This window comes from Morone saxatilis, unplaced genomic scaffold (assembly GCF_004916995.1).
Source record: "Morone saxatilis isolate NCDOM2014 unplaced genomic scaffold, NCSU_SB_2.0 Contig19, whole genome shotgun sequence".
Taxonomy (NCBI): domain Eukaryota; kingdom Metazoa; phylum Chordata; class Actinopteri; family Moronidae; genus Morone; species Morone saxatilis.
The window spans coordinates 10,308,124-10,332,562 of record NW_023339751.1 but is presented as its reverse complement, the minus strand read 5'-3'; the positions used below and the strand labels follow the sequence as shown (position 1 = coordinate 10,332,562).

At 38.8% G+C, this 24,439-nt stretch overlaps 1 protein-coding gene across 1 annotated transcript; it reads left to right on the top strand.

The window, feature by feature from the left end:
• Nucleotides 1-471: 471 nt before the first annotated feature.
• On the top strand, nt 472-16,371 carry wu:fc17b08 (ligand-dependent corepressor). The gene is made up of 7 exons (XM_035664189.1): nt 472-598; nt 9,847-9,912; nt 10,852-10,931; nt 11,767-11,899; nt 12,146-12,466; nt 12,592-12,688; nt 14,689-16,371. The coding sequence occupies exons 1-7, from the start codon at nt 502-504 to the stop codon at nt 15,701-15,703; spliced, it is 1,809 nt and encodes a 602-aa protein (XP_035520082.1). The 5' UTR covers nt 472-501; the 3' UTR covers nt 15,704-16,371.
• Nucleotides 16,372-24,439: the final 8,068 nt, after the last annotated feature.

The window sequence follows — 24,439 nt, the reverse complement described above, 5'->3', positions numbered from 1 at the left end:
TTTATTCTAAAATGCAAGCCCAATTTATTAAGCATATAAATTAACTAAAAATTCATAAAAATTGGCACACTCGGAGTTAAAATATGTCCCCTTCTGGTTTAAACAGCCATTTTGTGTTTTAGAAATGTCAGAAATGTATTAAGCACCCCTAATAACCCCTAAAACAACTCCTATATTGTCCAAATAGGCCAAGCAGTTGCTGAAATATTGTCCATAATAGGTGATTATGCTATTTCATGCTAATAATGCTTATTGCCCAACATTATACACATTAGCAACCGGCAGTTTCTATATGCTGGGGACTCACACTTTACATTTCTAACATAAAACTTTGGTGTACTCAACATTTCTGGGTTCATGTTTTTGGAAAGTAGACTAAAACTTAAAGACGCCGGTGAAAAAAGAAAAAAAAAATCGAGACGAATTGTGACCCATCCGGTTCTCCATACAACCCGCTTCCTCTTTCGTGCACCAGCACCAAGAGAGAGCGAGAAACACAAAATGGCTACTAGGTGTAAAAAGCAGCAATGCACGATCGACAGACACGGATTTCGGCAGGAACTTGATTCGTGGCGGCACAAACTCATTCACTGTGTAGGTAAGGATAATGTCAGATACACACTGTACACTTTTACGGGTTGAATTGGGCCTCGGAGTGGCCATTATCGACATAAATAACCACATATTACTGGAGCTCAACTGTTTCCTTCTCTCGACGCAGCTTCTTGCACTTCGTTCAATGCTTCACTCCTCCTTGGATTTCGCTTACCGCTTTTATAGTTCGTAAAAAAGAAGAGCTGTATGTTTAAGTTACTGTTGCTAGTGGCGTAGTTTGTTTAAAGGGCACTGTATTTGTTTTTTAAAGGGAGACGTGTCGCCCCGTTTGTTAAATGCGCGTTCACGTGATACTGTATTTTGGATGGGGGGAGGGCGAAAAGAAAATACCGTAGTGGATGTTTTCATTTAACATTCAGCTTACTGTGCCTCTCTCAAAATCCTGCAGGCGCGCACTGCTGCATTGAGGAAGTGGCGGAGACTGCCCACTATTGTTGGGTAGTTTAAACATACAAAAAAAAAACCGCCTCTAACGCTGGTTTCTGCACTATAGTTTGTCTAATGGTAACTAAAGCAATGTCATTAGTATGGGGGCGAGCATAAAGGGTGTAACCTACAATAAGGGCTTGGGCAGGAAGGTTTGTGCTTGTTGGCCCCAAACGGAAATATCTTCCTCTAACGCCACCAGCAGGGCAGAGTTTTCACTTATCCTGTGAAATATCTAACATAGGACATCTATTGGACACATTTGGACAAAACTACAAATATTTACTGTTCCCAGGTGGTAACGTATATTAAATGGGTGAATCATTTTTTGGTGGGGGGTTTGTGGTGGGTTTTAGTGAAATTTCCTCCCCTGGCTTTTAATCGAGCACCATCATTAGGTCAAAATTTTACCAAGTGATGGTTTACCTAATGATATGCCCATCAGCCTAAGCTGTAATTGGTGTTAATTTGCAAATGTTAGTTAATAAGGTGGTGACCATGGTAAACACAACTGCTTAACATCAGCACGTTAACACTGAGCGTCAGATCACCACAGCCCAACTACAACCACATAGTAATAGCAATAGTAGTTACATTATAAACCAGTTAAAGTAGCGATTAATTCCACATTTATTGTTTTTAAAGTTGCATTTGAGATCAGATTTTTAATTCCTGGAGCACTTGATTAATAAAACCAACCAAGTTTTCTAATCCACCTCCTGATTCAGTTTTACACATATTGATGGATGGATGACATGCACATTAGCAGCTTTACACTGTCTGAGAGAAGGGCTTGAAGAAGAGGGAGAGGCCAGCAGCCAGCGTGGACACTCGGCACCACCACACACAGAGTGATCGCACACATGAGGAGCAGAGAGTTGCTTGGTGACCCCAATGTTTACTAACCATTTAGCTCATAACTTGTCGTGTTTTATTGGTTTAATCCTATTTCATATTCACTTTTAAACAAGTTACGGCCAAATTATTTCCTGTCTTGACTCATTAAGGAATGTAGCATGCTTCATTAAGAGACCATTTCCATGTGACGCAGGACTGGCAGCTTTCGGCTGGATAGAAAAGAACCTCGCTGAAACTTTAATCAGGAGGACAAAAATCAGCCTTGAGATAAATTTAGCAGTTTTTAACTTTTAAATAAGGGTCTATGTGATGTTTTATACATTATATTTTACAATTTGAATGCCCAAACATGCATGTATGCAGTGTTTATTGTCAGGATTTTGGGAAGAATGTAAGACAGAATTTGAAGCAGCATTAAAACCTAGAACACGATTACTGACGCTGCTGATCTCAAAATGTCACATTAAATCAAGCTCACTTAACGGGGCCGTCATGTAGGACTTATTGAAATGTGTAATGCATGTACAAGGCACATACTATGCGTGCACAAAAATCTTGATACGAGTTAAAGGAGTAGTTATGTGAATTTTTTGTGAAGTAGTAAGACTAAAGCTTTGCTCAGACTACACGAGTTTACCGATTTTAAAATTGGATTGGATACAATTCTCCATCCTGCACATATGGGAGAAAGTTGTGTATCACACACTACAGGATATTATTAAGATTATCGTGCTAGAGGTGCCAGGGAAGCAGATGTAAACAAAATCGAGGCAGAGGAGAACAAGTTGCCATGGTAACGTTAATGCCTTTCAGTGAGGAAAACCTAAAGCAGAAGGCTAAACAAGTCTAGTTGTTAGATGTTTTTCAGAGAGAACTGGAGGATAGATTTCAACCCCTCTCAGGTATTTCTGCACCGACGCAATCACTCAGATTTTAATATCAAGTTTGACGATTATTGTGGCGGCCCTGATAAGATCAGAGCCAAACGTTGGCACTGATCAAGGTCCCAGAACAGATTTCTCTGAGGTAAATTGGCCCAAAACTCATGTAGTCTGAGCCCGGCTTAAATGTGACAGTAATGCTTATGTCATGTCAGAGTTCTGTGGTGTTGTATGTGTTGTTGTCTCATTTAGGGCAGACGTCATAAAAATAAAAAGCAAGTTCAGCAAAACAATTTAAGCAGCCTATTGCTGTCAGTCATAGACCAGGTTAACTTAAGTTCAGAATTATATATTAGTTTTGGCCTCATTTTTTAATGAACATCACATTCTTTATGTAATAGTGGGCTATAACTGCACAGATGATTGTTGGCACCACCTGTCTTACATAGTCCTCTTAGTGGGGACTATCAGTTTGAATAATGACGTAGTTCAGTGACATGTTTGGACTGATCCAGAACAAAGTTATTCCAGTTAAGAGGCTACAATATTAGACAGCTGTGTGCTCATTATTGAAAAGAAAATGGAGAGAGAATAATAGCTTTCTGACTAGTTGCTAGCTCCAGGCCCAGGACTGCTCAGTCAGTCAGTCCTTTATGATTGACAAATGTCCCTTGTGTTTGGGCTCTAATTGTAAAGTACATGACAACAGCATCGGTCTGCTGGTAGAATGGCATATTCTGTCCATGGTAACAAGGCCGTACTTTTGTTTGGCTTTTTGGTGGAGAGGGCTGCACGCCACCACCACCCTGCTGAAGCTGAAATGAACATTTTGTCTTGGTGTGTTTAATGTGTGCAATAAAACTGCAGGGCAGAGACAAGGGCAATTGTCCCATAGAACAGCAGCAACAATTGTCTGTATGTTTGCCCATACATGTGTTGATGGTCCATCAGCCCCCACATGCATACTGTGTGGTTGAAAATGTGTATTCCGTCTGGATTTGGGAAAATTTGGACTGGAACAGCACAAGCTAACATTTGAAAATGCCTGGCATGTCAATTATTCCTGCTTGCATGTGGGTGAGTGGGATTAGGGATTTCCTCAAACAAACAACAAGTAAATAGGCAAGGCAGATTGCCTTGTTTATAATTTAAACTTAAGCATCGACCCATATTCCGTTCCAGCCTACCTCCTCTGGTGGGCTTTTGGCCTACATTTTCCTAATTTGACAAAGAAACTGGCTGAGGGTTGTTAACATTTTGTGAAACATGACCAACAGCTTTAAAGGTTTCATATGAAATGCATTGCCTTTCTCTCTCTCTCTCTCTGTGTGTATGTGTGTGTGTGTGTGTGTGTGTGCACTTGGGTCTACATGTGTGCATGCACCCCTTTTTTTCATATTTGCTTAAAATCCTGACGGTCTCATGTTTGTTATTCAAAGTTATGCTTTGTGCAGGATTACACCATTTGACTGTCTGTTTGCATCATATCATGTTAAGTATTCATGGAGTGTTTTATCCGCTGTCACCTCACTGCTCACTGTATAGCCTGATCCAGCTGCTGCGTATTGCTTATAATGAACACAATGTGTAGCCAAATGGTGTTAAGAGCACTGGTTTGACCTACAGTGGGGGACTTTTTTGTGGATACCATAGCAGGCAACAGTAAATTGCCTTTTAGATGGCTGGGCATTAGGGTTGGTCTCTGTGTGATGGGTTGACTTGTACTGTAGCTCCACTAATTTGTGTCAACTTTGTCATCTCTGATCTCATCCTCAGCCCCACCTTACATCTGCATAGGGGTTCCCAAATCTTTTCATTTTAAGGACCCCCACCACAATAGATAGGAGGATTTAGTGGCATGTAACGGTGAAGTTATAGATTGCACCCCCTTGCCTCACCCTCCCCTTCCAACTACTGTTTGGGGCTACTGTAGAAACATGGCAGATTCTGTAGATAAAGAGAAGAAGAGGGTCTGGTCCTTATGTAGATACAAACAGCTCTTCCTAAGGAGACGAAGACATAAGGATTATTATTTTCAGGTGATTATACACTAATACAAACATACCTACCACTATTATATTAATTTCTGCCAATAGATCTTTCTGAATGTTACACACAAGACCACCATTATAGAGCATTGCTCAGGGATATCAGTGACCCTCTTCATACATAATTATACTCTCGTGAGCACACAATCTGAACATTGCTATGGTTTTAAAACACGCTGCCGTCTGAAAAGATAGAAATGTATTGACGACCAATCCCTCTACTCTTTCCAAAGGCTGTAGCCATAGATGCCAGATTTAGCAAGGTTTATTTTGACCGCACACTGATTTGAGCTTAGGGAAGCTCCTGTTCTGCGAGCTCGTGGTCCCTCCTTCTGAGATTGCATGTGTACAGTAGTTACAGAGGGGGGATGGGCTGAGTGGGGGTTGATGCAGCACTGTACACCCTCAGCACTACAGCGGCACAGGGAGAGGTGGGTCATCCAATGGAAAGAGCACTGCAGCTCCACGATGACTCAAAATGTTTGCATTAGCATTTTATGGAAAATGATTTAATATATAAATCATAGAATAAGTAGATTCAGAATTTAAAGGTCCAGTGTGTAACATTCAGGAGGAAGATATTCGTTTTCACACGTTTCGCAGCTACCATAGTTCCTCCTTTATCCTCAGAAAGGGTGTGTGAGATTATGGGGTTTCAGTTTCTACATTGCTGGTCGGTTGTAGCAATAATAGACACTCATGTTCAGGTTCCTCTTATTTAGACAGGGTTTGTACACATCGTCTTCCAGCTGCCCACCAGGGAAACAGGCTTTCTATTGTCAGAAAAAGTCAAACACTACTACTAGTAAACCTGAAAAACAGGTGCAACATGGGTCGCAGAAAAGTGGACAGGTCCATTCATTTTGTCCACAGACGATGCTACACGGCTCATTGCTGGAAGGAATCTGGAGAACTGCAGTAACAAACACGCATTTCTGTTCATCACCCAGCAACCGTAAAGCATTGTTAAATTATCTGGAAGGATCCTCTTTGTAAACGTAATTAAAAGTAACATTGAGGTTACCATAAAAAATACATGTTCACCGCAAATGTACTATGGGAAGAAAATACTTCTTGAACCATGTAGAGATGTGAGCTGACAGCGATTTGACGTGTACTTTTACAACCAGTGTCCACTTTCTTCACAATGTAGTGTCCTCCTCCTCTCACTTTAGATATGGCACTAAAATGGTGGCACAATGGTTGCAAGCAGTATCAACAGTCATATATAGTCGAGCATGGACACTGGAAAATTAGGTTACTTGTTTACGAATGTAAAACTAGAATTGGAGTTTGTTTTGAATCCCATATTTGTCCGTTTTCATTTGTCTCACGATATTCAGTTCAACACATTGTAACTGTGTCATGTACTTGCACTGCAAAAATGTCAAGGGGGATAGTCAGTGCTGATGAGAGAATTGACCTTTTGGCTCCACCACCAACCCACATAGCACCTGCAACAAGCAGTAAAGACGGGTTCATTGTGCATTACGTTCAGTTTACAGTGACGTACAGCATAGGTTGTTAGGATTTAGGGAGGTTAAGCTGATCCTAGATCTGTGGGATTTCTCCGAAGTGCTGGTAGGAATTCTTTCCTCTGTGACTGTCTCGGATTGGCTAGCGATGGAGGTCAAAAGAAGGCTTAGAGCCAGTTTATGGTGTCCGTGTCCGTGTGACATACATTTTGTCATCTGCCCAAGTACAAGAGGGTTTGTGCAATTCATTTCTAAGGTTACAAATCCAAACAATGCTGCTCACAGTTTCACAAAAGTTAAGATTTACCTACTTGCCTCCTTTTTATATGGTTTTGCTGTTGGTCATGCTTAGTAGTATTAAGGTCCTTTACTACTGACAAAATGATCACTTAAATGTATTAGATGTACATTAACTAGTACTACTGCTATTGTGCATTGCAGCCCTAATGGACCCCTTTATTAACCAAATGTACAAGGTCCTTTTAAAGAGGGCATTTAAGTGTCCTAAGTTTTTGTCAAATACCAAGCCTCAAAATGTGTTGAATTGTCCTGAATTTGAAAATTAATTTAATCAGATTTTACATTGTTATTTATTCTTTTTGTTGGAGTGTAAAAGCCTCTGAAGTTTTGATGGTCTCTAAAACCAAACCTAAATCTAAATTTAGGCTGTTTAAAAATCTCACCTGGCCAAGAGGAATTTCTCTCCTGTTGACAGTTTTCCTGCCTGGAAAAGCTTGGTTGAAACAGGTTTCTCAGTTGCATAAGCATTGTATTATGTGAGTTTACCTGTAGCCCGCCTCAGACAAATTACAGAGTAGATATATATTCATTAAAAATGCACTTCAGTACAGTAAAGTATCTTAATAATGGTCCCTATTCATAGGGAAGAATGAAATAAATAAATGAAAAGACTGCATTGAACTGCAGCTATATCTTAATACTGTACCTTAAATCCATAGTCATCAGTGATTATTTGGTTTGAAACATTTCCATACTATATAAAGTTTTGACCTAATACTTTTGTATAAGTATAATGTTTCATTTTCTTATATAAAATGGACCAATTACAGTGGGCATGATGTCGGCTTCAGCAGAGCCATACTTCTTTTTTTAGATTATAATAGTATTCCTTATTTCATGGTTGAAAGGAGAAACTTTGTTTTGAATAATTTGTAGTTTGTAGCTAAAACGTAGGTGCTCTCATCTCCAGAACAAAGTTGATTTCTTTTTCCATTTCAGCTTAGACTCTGTTGTTTCATTTTGAATTTCAGCATACCTCTGTGAGAACTGAGCTTCACTCAGCTATAAATTGCCTAGAGGCAAGCCACAGTATGTATTTGGAGTAAACAAAAACAAACCAACAAGGGCTGAAAATAGCAAAATGGTCTTGAATCATCATCCTCCTCAATTAGAGCAACATGATTGACATTAATGACTGACTCTACTCCAGTTAAAAAAAAAAAAGAGCAGGGAAAAAAAATATGCACTTACAATTCTGGATAAAAGACCAAATCTTCTAATGAGGTTCAATGACATGTTGTCAATGCAATTAGGCCTGTAGGTGTGTTTTTACTCCCATTTTTAGGGATTGTCAGCCTCATTAACCTGATATCTTTGTCCGGACTGTCTTTTCATTATTTCTTGCTAAGTTTTGATATAATTAGGTGTTAAGCCCGGTGGCACATAATACCAGGCTCCTTTTTTTTTTTCTCTTTCTCATTATCACTTTGTACCTCTATACTCTTTTCATTGTATCTTGAGGCCGATCACTATATATCAAACCAGATGGCCTAATTCACTCTTCAGCATAATTAATTAGCGAATGTTCCTTTTAAAGTGAACATTAAGGTGTTATTTCTGCAACCAAAAGTGTAAAAATATGTGCTCAATACAGTGAAATGTTGGTGTTTTTATTCCATTCATTGTGCATTTTAATTGTGGCCATTATTCACTGTTTCTTTTGTAGAGCTTGCATATTTTATTCACTGCACATATAGACAGCTTTCTATTTTTTAAATTTAAGTTGCCAGTCCCAAAATGGTTTTGTTTTAAAGAGGCTTTTGTGAAGAAGTTCTTTACATCCGCCACTATACAATGCTCTGTCAGTAGGAATGTGTTAATGTTGCCTTAAAGTCATGGTTGACAGTACGACACATTTTTAAATGCCCTAAACTGAATTCCTGAAGAGTAGTTTGATGTCATGGTGCTGCTCTGTCAAACGAAAGTGGATGACCTACTTTTCTCCCGTGCCTCTGAAATATTTCAGAAATAGGATTGGATAGCTCCAGCTGAAGTCCTGTGCACTAACCCAGAAACAGGCTTGCGCTGCAGCTATAGGCAAGGCAGTGTTTCACCCATTGCCACCCCCCACCCCTCTTCATGTTTGGCTGTTGAAAAGTGGGTGGGAATTTGTAGGGAAGCAGAGCGAGGGCATTTTAACAGATGACAGCTTTTCCTGAATTCACTGAGTTCAGGAAGAGAGTGGATGCTATGGGCTGATCATTTTCCCACTTGTTATCTGTGAAGACATACTGTGAGTAGGCCTTTACTATGATGTGTAGTTAGATGACCCATTAAACACATTTGACTAACTTCATATTTTAGATTCTACTTATGCATATGTGTTTTACGTAGCTCTTTAACTGCCATCTGGTTTGTTTTTGTGTCAGAAGGCTTTGATTCATGAGATTTTAGCATTTTTGAATTGGTGCACTGTTTCATTTAAGATCCAGTTCAGTAGACAGATGTTACCTCTGACCTCTTTAGCGCCTGATTTAATGCATGTAGTGGTTTTGGATTGGTTAAACTGACCCTGCGGCAGTAAGCAGACATTGCATATTGTGTTAATGCACTGTTGAGCGAAGTCCTAAGCAGCTGCATAACGTACTGTATCTTTCAAACAGCTGGGACTGTAAGATATCACCATCTTGTCGGTAATGCATAAGATTTTTCTTCAGCTTGCATATGTAATATAGGGTATTTTGCTATTGCTTAACAGTAAACTGTAATGTTAGTGGACTGTAATGATTTGGTTTCCGCTGAATTCCTGGTCTCCAAAATTGTATAGGATACTTTAACGGCATCACCCAGCAGTCTTGTTTCTGCCTGTTTCCTTTTAATATTACAACACGCAGTCACTCCCAACTCTGTAGGTGCTTTAGTTGCTTGGCAACAGGAAGATGGAGTGCATGTATTTACTGTTACAAACCTAGGGTGAAAGCTGATATGTGTTTTAACAGAAGTGTATGGTGGTTTATAAGGATTGTCTGATGAAATAGACGTGCCTGGATAAATAGAAGAAAGACATTATCACATGAAATGTCAGTGATAAATAGTAGACCAGCCTCTAACATTTTTTTTTTAATACAAAAAATTTATTTGGTCCCTTGGAAAGATAAGGTTGCTAAACAGTAATTTAATTTTGAGTCTTTTGTTTCAGTATCAAGCCTTAATTAGGGGTTAAACAAATGTTACGTCAAAATGGGTTTGCTTTTGTATGATACCACTGACCACTGCATGTATTTATTTCATGTCTTTCCTCAGGTTTTGAGAGCATTCTCGAAGGTCTCTCTGGTCCGGAGCTGGTAGAAGACCTAAAATTATTTAAGGGTAAGCATTTCAGACTATTTTAATTTTCATACTAGTGATCATGATCTAACATATGAATGTCCATTTTGTGGTTTGAGCATAATCTGTTATCTGCTCATTATGACAATGCTGCTGCATTGTACCATCTGGTACCCCTCTACATTCACTCTACAAGACAGCCCCTCTGGCTGCAGAAGAGAAGATGCCTTGTGTTCCTACAAAGTTGGTGTTTTGGATGGCGTGTTGCCAGTGTAGAAGTCTACAGTGTCCTACAGACATTTTTACAATGCATGATGTTAGTGAGTCAATAGTGGGCATTATTTGAGTTTTCATTACATTTGCAGTGAGAGTACTGTGAAAGTTTAAGTGGGACTTTCTGCAATAGCAATTGGTGACGATGGTAATTTGAGTCAGTCTCAGTACAACAAATCAAAGCACTTTCATTGTGGCCCACTCATTCATTTCATTCATACATTTTTTTTCATAATTAAAACTGAACACAGGACACTGCAGGTTTCAGACAGAACCATTTGCATGATGCATCCTACATGTGCTGTCTAGACAATATGGTTGTTGTGTTGGTGATAATGCAGGAAGAGACAGAACAGTGATGAACCAAATATATGATATGCTGATCAGTCAGGCAGTGGAACTGTTTTATTATTCCTTTGCTTTGAGGGAGATAGCAATTAGCTGGGTTCAAGCATTATAGTGGTCTACACCACCACTGCCCCAAGACATGTTTTATGTCGAAACAATAGTTGCTATAACTGTGTGATAGATCTTATCTATCCAGACCCTGCCTCCGTTGTCCTGTCTATTGAGGCACTGGTTTGAGCTTGTATGTGCTAAGAGTCTTTCACATAAAATATACATTAGAAAAAAATTTAGAAAAACTAAAGAAAAACGATTTGTCACACAATTGTATCTCATTGCCTGCTGTCTATTTTGTCTCCACAGACCTTGAGCCTACAGCAGTGTCTGACTGGTCATTTGATGAAAACTGTCTATTCTGCTGTTTTAGACGGGACAAAGTAAAGGTAAGATTTCTTGTTTTCTCTATTTCTTTCTTTACATTTAAAATTGTCTCATTTAGGAATAATACGGTTGTTCCTCTTCGTCTGCTTCTTCTTGCCCCAGGAGTTTTAGCCTTGGTGCTCAATTCTGATCAAAATGTTTTTTTGTTTGGTTATTCACATTATAAATGTGGCCAATATCAGATTCCAGTGTGAACAGGTCACAGTCCTGAATTACCATGCATGTACCAAAGAACAACAAACACGACATCACACACACCACGCTGTTGTATGGAAATAAACATGGATGCCCCTGAAGTTAGCATTTGCGGTTTAATTTATGTTTATAATTTATATTATAAGTAATTTGCAGCGGAAGCCAGCAAATTTGTGAGCAGATGGCAATAAGGACGAGGATGTGGAGAAAGGGAGCCAAATTCTAATTATGGCTTTTTGTGGAGGAAAAGCTGCTACTTCTGTATGGAGGTCTGTGTGAATGCTGAACCAGGAATGCTGGAAATGTGATGTGAATGGCCTCACAGGAACAGATTTCACCCAAAATCGTCAAGACTCTCGTACAAGACACTTCAGGCAAATATGACTGTTTAGCCTGAGGTCGGATTGCAAAACATCTGAGCTGTACCTGATTTAGGCCACTTTCAGATGTGGTCCCAAATCAGGTACAGTCCAGATATTTTTTAAATTTTATTTTAAAGATCAGATTTTATGTGATTTGTGGCTGTAAAGTAAGCAAAAAAATTATTGAGTACATAGAGAAATAAATCAGATATGGGTGACTTGTGCCTGCACTCTGGACATAGCTAATGTAACAGGACTTAACAGTTTTGTCATTTGACAGGAACACTTAATTGGTTTAAGCGACACAGGGCTTGAAGATCCATCCAAACCTCTCCTGGTTAAAGATCAGACCACAATCATCCGACTAGAAAAACAAGCAGAGGAATTTCTCAATGCAGTCCTCTCCAGAAAAGGTGAGCAGCCTGTGCAAAATGGCATGACATTTATATGAATTTATATATGTTTTTTGTTTTTTTGCAGGAACTAAACTTCCCCTAAAATATGTGAACAATGTAGTTTTAATTTAGTTTTTTTTTTTTTTTTTTTTTTTTTTTAATAAATACAACACATACTATACCTTTGCACTCATTGTTGTGAATGTTCATCAATGATGACTTATCGCTCTGTAAAGGAATGCAAACAAACTTTTTTTCTTTCAGGTGTGCCAAATTTCTCGGACCCACACATTCCAGTAGTGGCTCGAGAGATCCTTCACAGAATGATCCGACAGTTTGCTGCCGAATATACCTCAAAAACCAGCTCCCCTCAGGACAGTTGCTCAGATTCCCAGCCTCGCTCTGACCAAAGCCTGCCGACCCCACCCTTGCTCTCAGGGGCTCCTCCTTCTACCAGCCCTGCTGCCAATGTGGCTGGGCCTGCACACAACCAGAACCCCGTCCTCAGCAAGCTCCTCATGGCTGACCAGGATGCTCCTCTTGACCTCACCATCAAGAAGCCCCTGGTTGTGCCTAGTGACCAAGGTAGTGTGAACTTAAACATCTGTAACACAACAGCTAATACAGGACAGAACTGGTGCACTGGCGATAGACCAGTCTGAACATAATATTTATTCTTAATTGAGTTTTTCTTGCCTTTTTGTTAACAGATGGAGTTCTTGACTTATCTCTCAAAAAGAATCGCTATAGCAGCAGCCTGCCTGTTCATAGTCCCTGCCTTTCTCCAGCTACAGCCGCACTCAAGGGGTAAGATGAGTTTCTTTCTCTTTGTCTCTTTAGTCTCCAGTCCTTAGGTAATGTTTTTGAGGATATGTTGCATTGTAGTGTAGAATGACCTCAAACTACTTGGAATCAATTGGATTACTGCACACAGGTTATGTGTAGTGGCATTGGTGCCCAGGCATTAGCTGAGGCCTGAAATTTGAGTCCTGAAATTGGAGATCACTTAGCCAGTTGGTGGCTTGATAAAAACGTGAACAGCAACAAACAGGGTTGTGCTAACAGAAAAGTTTCCCGCCACAAAGAAACATGAAAAGGAGTTTTACCAACAGCAACAGAGGGAAATCTTCCATGTGCTTCTGCTGCTCCAGCGTATCTGAGTGGATGCGGTTTGTATCATATTCAGAATGAATCACCTTGCAGACTTTAAGAAGTTAATGCAGCTGCCTGCTCCTCATTTCTTGACTGAATGGACAGCATTTTTTATTGTGGCTTAAAAGGATTCTGTTAGCATGACCTCAGTTTTGATCATCTGATGATGATGATGATGATGATGATGATGATGATGATGATGACAACAACACCTCGTCAAAAGATCACCATAGACCACTGGAACAGATTCCAGGATAAATAACACCATGAGAAACTGCTTCTTGAGGACTGAAGCCCTGAACAAATGCAGTGGAGAGTAGATCCACTTTTTTATTTTAACAGAATGCTCAGAAACTCTCAATGAAGTAGTAGTTTAAATAATTTCACATTTGCACGCCATGTTCCTCTCCCAAAGAAGCTTTGCATTCAGTTGTTGTTATAGCAACTATTATTATGCTGGTAACTGTTTTTTAAATCATACATGCTTCCCATACATCATGCCGAGCTCTCTGTAGAACGTAGTCACTGAAAACAAGTATTATAAAATACATAATACTTTTGATGTCGTAGATCCAAATAATAGGTCTGTATATCCAATTGTATTTATATTCTCTGAAGACAAATTTTGTTTCATTCTTAAATTAATCTATCTTAATCTAAACTTGATTGAATATTCTATTTTGTTGTTTGGTTCTGTTTTGTTTTCCTTCAGAGCAAAGCCTCTTGATACTCATCTGAACATGAATGTGCCTATAATTAAAAATGTATTTAGATTAATTAAACACGAGTGGCTTTGCATTCTCCTCTTGTGCTCATTTGAGAGCAGATGAGTTTAATAAAAAATTGCTAGTAGCTGTATGAACTATATCTGCCTTTAAAGTCTATATAATAATAATAATAATAATAATAGTAATAATAGTAATAGTAATAATAATAAATTACTACTTACTAAGAAAATTGAAGCAATTTAGATTCTAATAATGAATTGGGCCATTTGACACCCAATTAAAGTCTATGCAATGACTGGAGATTAATTTATAATTTTGAATTTGAAAAAACACTCTTCCCCCCCATTTGTTTTCCTTTATGTGATCACACATAGGTTTGATCCATAACACCCTCTACTGGCTTACTCTTTTATTGCTGTGCTTGTTCAGTGGTAACGTCACACACAAAATGTCAAGAGCTTTATTTGCATTAGTCATTTTGTATGGCGTAGCTATTGTGCCCTGCTTAACAGCTACTTGCCAAGCTGCCTTACTGCAATGACAAATAATCCCTCCTTCTGGCTAAGCTTTTTGAGCCACAAGAAGACCTTTATGTACTTCAATAAATGCCCTTTTCTTTGCTTTTATTTCCACTGTTTCTTTGCCCTTTCTTTCTGTTTCTTATTTTTTATGTTGATGCAAATTTTGTAAACAATCATCACAGCAAGCGAATAAAAAAATTGTCAAACTTGAGCCTTTTTTGTTCTTAAAAGTCACACACACTACCACACAGTCAGTTACTTTAAAAGATAGTGATGTTACCAAAGCAAGGTCATATAATAAAGGAGTGGCCAACATCCTCCCCTCCCCAACCCATCCTCCTTTAGAAAAGAGAAAAAAGGCACTGTGCAAGCTCTGCTTACACCCAATTTCCTTCCATCCAATCAGGCGATCCTTGAGAGCGGACGGACAAGTCGGGCTGTTTATGAAGAGCCTACAGGATGGGAGGAGGGAGAATATCGGCCACTCCAACCGTTATAAGCCTTCCTCATCTCTTGCATACTCGCTGCACATCAAAGAGGAGGCCGATCTGGAGAGCGACCCAGAGTCACCTCTCAGCCATAACCACAGCTTCAGACCCACTGACCTTTTCAGAAATGGATCTGCTTCCTGGAATTCCAAAACTCATTTTGGGGCCCTCCTCAAACTCAAAACCAACAGCGAGGCTAGTGAGCGCCTTAAAGACATACCCAGGTTGTTGGAAGCTGCGGGACTTCTGACAAAGTCACTTGCCTATGACAAAGGAAACCTCCAGGAGGCCTGCAGGGACCAAAGCCTCTCCCTTTCTCAGTCACCATCTTTTGACCTCAAGATTCCCCAGGTGCGGGTTTTGGCCACAGGAACAGACCCATCTTCGGATTCCCTGTCCGCTGAGTATTCAGGTTTGCTTTGTGAGAACGGTCTGGGAAAGACTCTTCGTTCCATTCTACCTGGGCAGTTCCCGAAAAAGAGCAATATGTCAGGTTCAGAGAAGGAATACTGGCCTTATGACACTGACCGCCAAGCCTTGGGGGGAAACTATCCTTTGGATTCAGAGTCAGACCTAGGTAACAAGCAGCCAAGGAAGAAACGTGGGCGATATCGACAGTACAACACTGACCTGCTCGAAGAGGCTATTGTGGTAGTGATGGGTGGAAAAATGAGTGTTTCTAAAGCCCAATCGATCTATGGCATTCCACACAGCACACTGGAATACAAAGTTAAAGAGCGACTGGGGACCTTGAAACATCCCCCCAAAAAGAAACTGAAGCTGTTAAGTCAGGTAGAGGAACAGAGTGTTTCACAGCCCCTTGAGAGGAATGACTTCCGAAACTCCCAGCCCACTGTTTCTGAGAAAGGAGAGTGTGCATCTGAAGAGAATGGGAATGATTTCCATGATGGAAGCCTCTCATCAAATGAGTGATATAACCGTTAAACACTAATAATGATGTACCTTTTGACCAGACAGATGTTGCATTTGCCAGACAGTGGTTGTAGCTGACTTGTTTTTCCATAAAACTTTAATAGATGTGTGTAACATTTAAATCAAAAACACCCATATTTATTATTAACTTATTCAATTGTGCCCCTTACTTTTGGTGATTTAATATGTTTGTGTATGGCCAACTATCTGAAACACTCCAAGTGTCCTCCTGACCTACTTATTGTGCATGAAAGGCATACTTGCTATTTGTTAAGAATTTTCATATACTACAGTATATTGATCATGAATTTAGTTTATTTATTTAAGTTATGTTTTAAAAATGGCCATTCCTATCTCTATAAATGTAGTCTTTACACACAGCCAAACTGAATCATGTCTAAGGAGGTGGCGCCCCTCAGTGTCCTCTCTCAGTACTGTTCAGAGCACTTAATTCTGCTGTGTGAATATAGACCCTCCAATTATAAGATGACAGTGAAAGTCTGTGTCACTGTTTTGCAAATGCACTTCTATAACTAAAATGGACAAAAATCAGCATGTCCAAACACTATTATACTCAAAGTATCTATTATTTTAGCTTGTTGGAAATAGCATGTGTTGTCCAGAAGTTCACTTTCCTATTGAATCAAAATTAAGCTCATCTTCACAAGCATGACACGTTTTTATATATATATATATAGACTCACACAATAACATAGTACACAAGTATAACACCGCTACATCAATCAGAATACTATATATAGTATATATAAGATAATACAAACAACATAACATACTATATATATAATACCTATATAATAGATAATAACTGTACTATTAATATAACTTATATATATATGCATAACTATATAATTTTTACTTTTTTTATTCTCTATCTTTGTATGTTTTACTTTGCTTTATGAATGGTTTTATTTATTTTTTTCATTGCCTTCACTGCACTCAGGATACATTCAGATTGGGATGCAGTACTTGTCAGTCAAAAGCTCACTGTACACACACAAATATACCTCAGATACAGATATGCTAAATTTAATCATTTCCTCGTGTTAGTGTCACCTCTAATGGGGAGGGTTAACATACCCAAATACCCCCTTTTTTGAGGTAATATTTCAGGATGTCGTACTGACAAGTATTTATGCCCTACTCTCAGATGTCTTCACAACCTTCCTTAACTAGTTACCAGTAGCATTTCAGTGCCAGTGTAAGCCTTCAGAGCATTTCAGTTCTGTGTGATTTAGGGCTTGTCTTTTTCAGATTGCAGGTATTATCTCTGGGATATCTTTCTGTAAGACCATGAGAAAGGCAGAATTTTAATTTTTCTTTTGATCATCAAAAACATTGTCAGTATTTTACTACATATGTACAACGTATTGTACACAGACATTTTGCTTGCCTATGGCACATGATAATGAATTCACTCTTCAGCTTAAACACTTGTATGGTTTGTGAGGATGATGCTACGCTCCATCCCTAATTATTCACAGTCACAAACAGTGCTTTAGCTAAACTCTTGGTATCAGATAAATCCTAACTCCTACCTAAAATACATTCAGGTATTTTTGAAAGTTCAGGTAAACAAGAAACTAAGATCAATCCTGTGCTCATGTCAGTCTAAAAAAATGTAAGTGCAGCATTGTCAGTTTTAGAAGCTCTCATAAAGTCATTATTTATTGTTTATTTTAAAAAAACAGAACTTTATTAAGCAATATCAGCATACAGAACCTACAGAGTGGTTCACTGCTAGCTTGCTGACATTTGCTAGCTAGCCAGGTTAGCTAACTTGTTAGCTACTGTTACAATCATGCCTCCATCCACCCCCACCTATTTCTCAAGTTACTATGGCAGAAATTCAGTGAAAATTAATTTTTCGCCCTTGTCCAGAGGAAAAGTGATAATTAATGAAAATAAAATATTATCTCAGGCTGCAGTGCATTTGAGAGTCCACTTATGTTAACTGTTTATTGCTTGTGATTACCTTTTGTGCAGTTACAAGCAGTCTTTCTGTGATTATTTTTTTAGTAACTTTCTGGATCATAGTTTGCAGTTCATATGAATTTGTTATTTATTTTTTACTGGAGAAAAAAATCGTCTTAAAGCCAACCACATGAGCCTCTGGGTTAAGACTTGCCTTTCCTTCCACCATATCCTTGAGATATTTCTGTGTAAAGTGGCTATACCAAAACTCAGGTCGATTGCCATTTCGTTGAAATCAATACTGCTACTACTAACAAGCCATTTTCATTGAATTTTTGCCTGGTGGACTAGGAAGAGGATTGACTGTCTCGGCCATTATTTTACCACCACACCTCATTCTGCATTATCACTTATACCTCAGGACATTACAGAATATGGGACCATGGCCCATTATTCTTGTATCAGGTTGATAAACAGGTCTAGCAAATCTTGGTAATTATTTTTTGCAAATCTTGCAACCGTTTTAGATGTGTACAATGTTGGTTAGATAAATGTGAATAGTTTAATTAAAAAAAAGATTCCTTAACTGCAAGCATTTAACACAGATATTATATTGGCAGTCATATATTACACAAAATTACCTAGATTGTAAACATTTTTGGGTAACAGTTGGTTCAGAAGTAAAATATAGTTCAGGGACTTTCATGTTGATATCACTGTAACAATAGTATAACTTATGTCACTCAGTTTTTGGTTGATTTTTTTTTTTATGTTTGCATTTCCGCTCCATTTTAAGTGAAAAATCGCCATTATTTGTAACCGATTAACCACTCTAAATTCCATATAATGGTTACACATGTTCACAAAATGTCTGAATAATTTGGCTTCAGTTGAAAAAAAATGAAACTAAGCAATTGCTTCAAGTACAATTAAGTAAAATCTAGTCACTGATTTGCTGTCATTAATTTAATTATTCATGCATTGACAATCATCCATCATTACTCAAGTCACACCTTTTCTCATTCAAAGTGTTAAATGCATTTTAAGTGATATATTAAAAACATACAAGCACTTTGGGTTTATTGACAGGTAAAACACATTTTTGCTCTCCTCATTGTCTATTGTAGCAAATCTAATGGTTGACTACCTCATCTAGAAAACCCACATCTACTACGACTACTGTTTTCATAGCTGTTTTATGTAGCAATTTCTTATGTACACAACACACAGTCTATTGTAGATTTTGTTTTGAGTAAAGGCAAATAGCTTGAGCTGTCATAAAATTAATATAAGACAGTAGAATATATGTCAAAGTTTGACCATATGTAAATATTTCAGTGTATCTTTGTAGTTACTTGCACCGTGATCTACTTAATGTTTGCTTCGTCTAAATTCTTTTTTCTTTTTGGGGTGGGGATAAAGCGATGTAGAGGGCTTGTTCAGACAGTTCACAAAAGCATTTTTGATGATCTCCTGCTTTGGAGAAAAACCTTTTCGTTTCTTTTTGTGGGGGAAGAGTTAATTTCCCCTTACATACGGACTCAACCTAATATGCTTTGGAGTAATTTCTTAATGCAGTATTTATTAATCGATATTTATTAATTAATGGTTTTATCATCGCTTAAGTAACCATGAATGTAAATGAAACAAAAAGTTCCTCATAAATGTTTTATAGACATAAGTAGATTATGCTTAAAATGTATATTTAATGTGATGGATTAATGTGATGGGATAACATTTAAGATCCCTCTTCACAACAAAAGTTGGGTATCGTTTGCGTGGTAAATATAATGTATGAGGAAAAAAGTCTTTACACAACTGCAAATGGTGTGGCTCTTCAAATGACTAAATAGTATCCATGTCCATAAAAAAGTATATATAGATTTTGTATATTTGGGAAGGAATGACACTGGGTATATTTTGCATGATTGGACTGAATCATATGTGTCAGTGGGAAGTTATTTGTATATGGTTGTATAAGTTTATCTTTGAGGATTTTTGTTTTTAAAATACTGGAGTGTTGTTGTATCTTCCACCAAAGCAACAATGTATTTAAGAGATTAAGTGTGAACCTGAAATATTGCTAAACCCATTCAAAATCTGTTTAAGGGTTCATTAAAGATGTATGATTAAGTCCCCCATACAGTGGTTCGGAATTACCAGATTTATATCCCTACTGTACAGTATATGAACATTGCAGATGGGTTAAAACATCCGTGTTTGTGTGCTTGTGAAATATTGTAGAATTGAGTTGTAATTTGGTTTGCTTCCGCTTGTTAGATTTGTTATTTTATTCCTCTGGAAGAAAAAGGCATGTACATTGTGTCAGTTCCTTACTGCAATGCAAAATGAAACGGAGAACAAACCCTCAGGGATGAAACACTTACCACTTGTTATTCAGGTACTCCACTATACTCCTTATACCTTGCAAGCAGGGATGTGAAGTTATTGAGCTTAGCAAAAACATTTGTCGGTTTCCAGTTGCAACAAATGTTATTTTTTTAGTCTCTAAAATGTATATTTTAATCTCTGAAATTTCCATTTGAGATATTTTGGTGTGCTGTAAAAAGTTTCTTTGGAGCCAAAAAAAAAAAAAACCTTAGTACATCTTTTCACTGTTTTATTATTTTTATACTTTGTTACACTATGAATGTCAATATAGCCTCAGTGCAGGTAAGATGTTGACTAATGGGTATTTAATTAACATGTTTCTTTCCAGGTCAGTGCATCCAAACAGCACATAATTAATTTAAAACTCAGTGTAAGATCCTAAAACAGCATATGGGAAGATTTCAACAAAAAGTCCTAAGGCACTTTTTCACTTACTGTATGTTCATTATAGCATGCACGACTCCCATCTCAAAGGCTGTATTGTAACCTTGGAGATTTAAAGCTGAAATCTGTAATGTAACACTATTCTGTTTTGTCCATGCATCTATTGGAGTATACTAACACTATAACAGACACATTTGCGTATATTAGTTCAACAAAGAAAAAATACATTTACATACATACATTTCACTTTTTTACATAACTGTAAACTAACACTGAGTAAAGGCTTTGCAGCAAGCCTGATAATTCCACTTCCACTATAATATTCCACTATCTTTGCTATAGCTTAAAGGTGGCAACATGGGAAAGGTATCAGATTTCAGTAGCATACGATTTGGCAAAGCAGTATTATTTATAGTTGTAGTAATAATGTTGGTTTGCAATTATCTTGTTTGAACAAACATGAGTCTATAGAGCTTTTTTTTTATGACTGTGTTCATCTTACAGTTGCCAGCAGTTTTTGCTTTGCAGTACACGCTGTACGTAAAGATATTTCTCTTTTTCATTACACATCATACCCTTGTGACATGTCACCTCAGGAATTGAGATGTGGTTTCATTTGTCTGTTCATTTTCTTGTTAAAAGACCACAGTGTAGCTAGGCAAGGCTTAGAGTTGTAAGATAAATATATTTTTGGCATAATGTGATGGTATTAATGCTCCAAAGTTATTGGAGGATTTTGTAATAGACCAAAATTTGAGCCAAAAATACAACTCATGGCCCCAGTTGACTTTAGATTTGCATTGGCAAAAACAAAGACTCACAGGTATTAGAATAACTACAATTAGAGTGACTGTTCAGTCACGTTTCATTATTCTTTTACTGGTTAATGTGTCTTAAGTTGTTGAGCACTTCTATCTAAATGTCACCCTTTGCACTAGTCATTAAATACATGAAAACTTGACAAAAATAATGTTCTCTATATTTCCCCCTAATATATTTGGTCTTTTAAGTAATAAATATGTGATTGACTTGTTTTAATCAAAGTGGGCCACCATTACTAAATGTGTTGTGCATGTGCAAAATTTTCTTGACGTATACTGTAACAAAAAGCACCACTGTTCAAAGAAGAAAAATGTAATAGCTGTAACAATGTAATTGGTAAAGTTCACTGGATGAAAGATTCACTTTTAAAATTACCTATTCTTCTAATAAATATGCAATGATAAACATTGTAATTCATTTTTGAATTATTTCACACAATTCTGCTCCACCACAATTTTATTAAGGGCTTGTACAGATGAAGAATTTTTTTTGCATGAATAATCACATTACAATCAATACTATGAATCAACATTGCCCATTATTTTTATGTGCAATTACATCCATTTTGTTCTTTTTTTCCTCCAGGGAGTGTCCAGACTTGGGTGTTACAAAGGCAAAAGACCTGCAGTCCACCTCCACACTGGAACAGTTCATGGCCAAACTCTGCCCCCACCACCAGAGACAAATAGTAGATGCCATAGGTTTTCTACAGACAGAGGTCAAAGCACTAGCTTCCTCCAATACACAACAAGACTCTTACTCTACCTCTGCGATCCAGGGAACTGCTTGTTCCACTGCAAAATCCAGTGAAGTCACCCCTGAAAAGTCTGAGCGTAGGTTTCCCAGTGAATCCACTCCCAAATCAGAAGTCCAGGATATGTCCCATTCTATCCCAAGCAGCCGTGCAATGAAAAAAGTTCCAGAGAATGCAGTGTCACTGAAAACGTCTGTTACTACTAGCCCTGTTTTGGATCTTCGCTGCCCTGGGTCAGGGAATAACCAGGCTTTGGTCACCCCCACTGCTAACCCAGTGGATGCAGAGAATAACAGTCATGGTGATCATGCACCCCTTAAGATGAAAATCATGACCAGCAACGTTAGTAAGAAGTTGTCATGTGTGCTCAACGCCTCTATTTCATGTCACTCTGATACTTTGGAGGACAGAGAGGGAAACTCAAATTCATCCAACAAAACAGAGACTCATACTGCTAGACTCAGCTCCTCTGCGAAAAGACACAATCAGTCTAGTCACACACATCAAGCTAGGCAGAGAGAGACTCTCGGACATGCCAAAGATACACCAGCAAAAGTGTCATGTTCTGTCCACATGACAATTCCTTCAGACTCTCCACGAACTGCCAGGAAGACCATCAGGGCATCCTCTGATCATCGGATCAGGGACACTTCTTGTAGGGGACTGGTTGACCCTGATCTTGGCCACTGTGACATTGTTTTTATTGATCAACCAATTACAGAGTGTTTTAAGGAACAGCAGCGCAGCAAGCTCCCACGCCGCAATGCCAGAAAAAGCACCAGAGGACACATGTATTCAGATGAAATCTGGGAGGTAAAAACTGTCCGCACATTGGCTGGAAGGGGAAACTGTCCTAATCCAATGCCAGAGTTGATGACATTGGTCACCCCAAAACAAATACTTTCAAAGCCCGAAGGTGTACCACCTGTGGATATGCCTTTTGCTGGAGCATGCAGGGAGTCAATGAGTCAACAGATGTCCACAGAAGAATCAGATGAGAGTGTGATACCAGGAACAGGAGATATGGTGGAAGCAGCAGCAAGTGAAGTAGATGTTATAGTTGAAACAAGTCAGACAGATCAGTGTCAGAGCAAGGGGCAGTCTCTTCCATCATCTCCAATAAGGTCCCCAACAGAGAACAAAGAAACCAGTATGAACACAAATGTAGAACAGGATACTACAGCAGATTCAGGGATGACCAAAGGCAGTGAAGAAAGTGTTGCTCAGGCTCCATTTGAAGCGGAGAACAAAAACAAGCCTGGGTCTCAAGAGGAAATGTGTGAAAGTACTGAGCAAATAGTGACAGAAACAGTGTTGGAACCATTAGAGAATATTACCACTGAGGAAGCTGAGCCCCAGCTTTCATCAGATGAAATGCTCAACAGTGATCCTGTTCTCCAGCAGAATAGTGTCCCATCACCGGTGAATCAAGTTGAGGCACAAATTGAGGAAAATAAAAGGGAGGAAATACAAGATGAGCAACCTCAGGAACTTCAGCCAGAGACTCAGATACACTATGACGACTTTGAATTGACAGAAGAGTCTAACATCACAGGTTCAGAAGAGGAGATGATGGTGAAAGATCCAGAAATGAAAGCATCTGAAGCAGTTGACAATGTAATGGTTTCTGAAGATGGTAATGATAACAACTATGACGTGTCTTCAAAGACACTGGACGCGCTCTTGAAGGAATTACCCCCTTGGCGTAGAAAAAGAGGTGCTGTAACTACGCCACCAAAGCATTTGATACAAACAGATGAAGTGGTAGTGGGTTATGTTAACGGTAAACCCGTATCAGCTTCTGACAGAAGTCTGCGTAGTGGATTAAGTAATGGCAGCACATCCCCTAATAAAACCCCAGTGAAATCTAGTCCGAATGTACCCAACAAGACTTCTCTTGATTTAGCTATTGACTCAGATGTTCAAGACGAAAATGTGGACAAACATCATCCTGAAACACCCATACCAGTAGAATCGATTGAAACAACTCCGGTGAAAGAACCATCTTCTGCCACACCATCAAGCCCAACATCTAAATTTCCCTCAAGGACCAAACAAATCCAGAAACAAAAGAGAGTTCAGAGAGTTAGTTTGCCTGTTCTCTCTGATCAGCCTGGTGATCGTCCTCAGAGCACTGAGTCCAGACGGCAGCTTAGATCTGCTGGCCAGAGACCTACTGTAATCCCAGTATTACCGCCCATTTCAAGTGCTGTCCCTTTCGTTTCATCTCCAAAACCTAGCGCTACCCATGCCCTTCCCAAACCTACTGCTACCCATGCCGTTCCATCTACAGAGCACCTCCCCTCCCCCTCCCCGTCCCTCCCCCTTCCATCTCCGCCGCCCCTCCCCTTCCCATCTCCGCTTCCTGTTGCTTCTCCTAATCAGGTCATCCTTCCCCTGTAGCCCCCTGAACATCGCCGAACAGAAACACTGTTCCTGAGAACAACTCGGTG

What these genes read in the sequence shown, in the direction of transcription:
- wu:fc17b08 (XM_035664189.1), top strand. Translation starts at nt 502, where the DNA reads ATGGCTACTAGGTGTAAAAAGCAGCAATGCACGATCGACAGACACGGA. An exon ending in AGACCTAAAATTATTTAAGG is followed by an intron (nt 9,913 to 10,851) that starts GTAAGCATTTCA and finishes TTGTCTCCACAG; the next exon opens with ACCTTGAGCCTACAGCAGTG. An exon ending in GGTTGTGCCTAGTGACCAAG is followed by an intron (nt 12,467 to 12,591) that starts GTAGTGTGAACT and finishes TTTTGTTAACAG; the next exon opens with ATGGAGTTCTTGACTTATCT.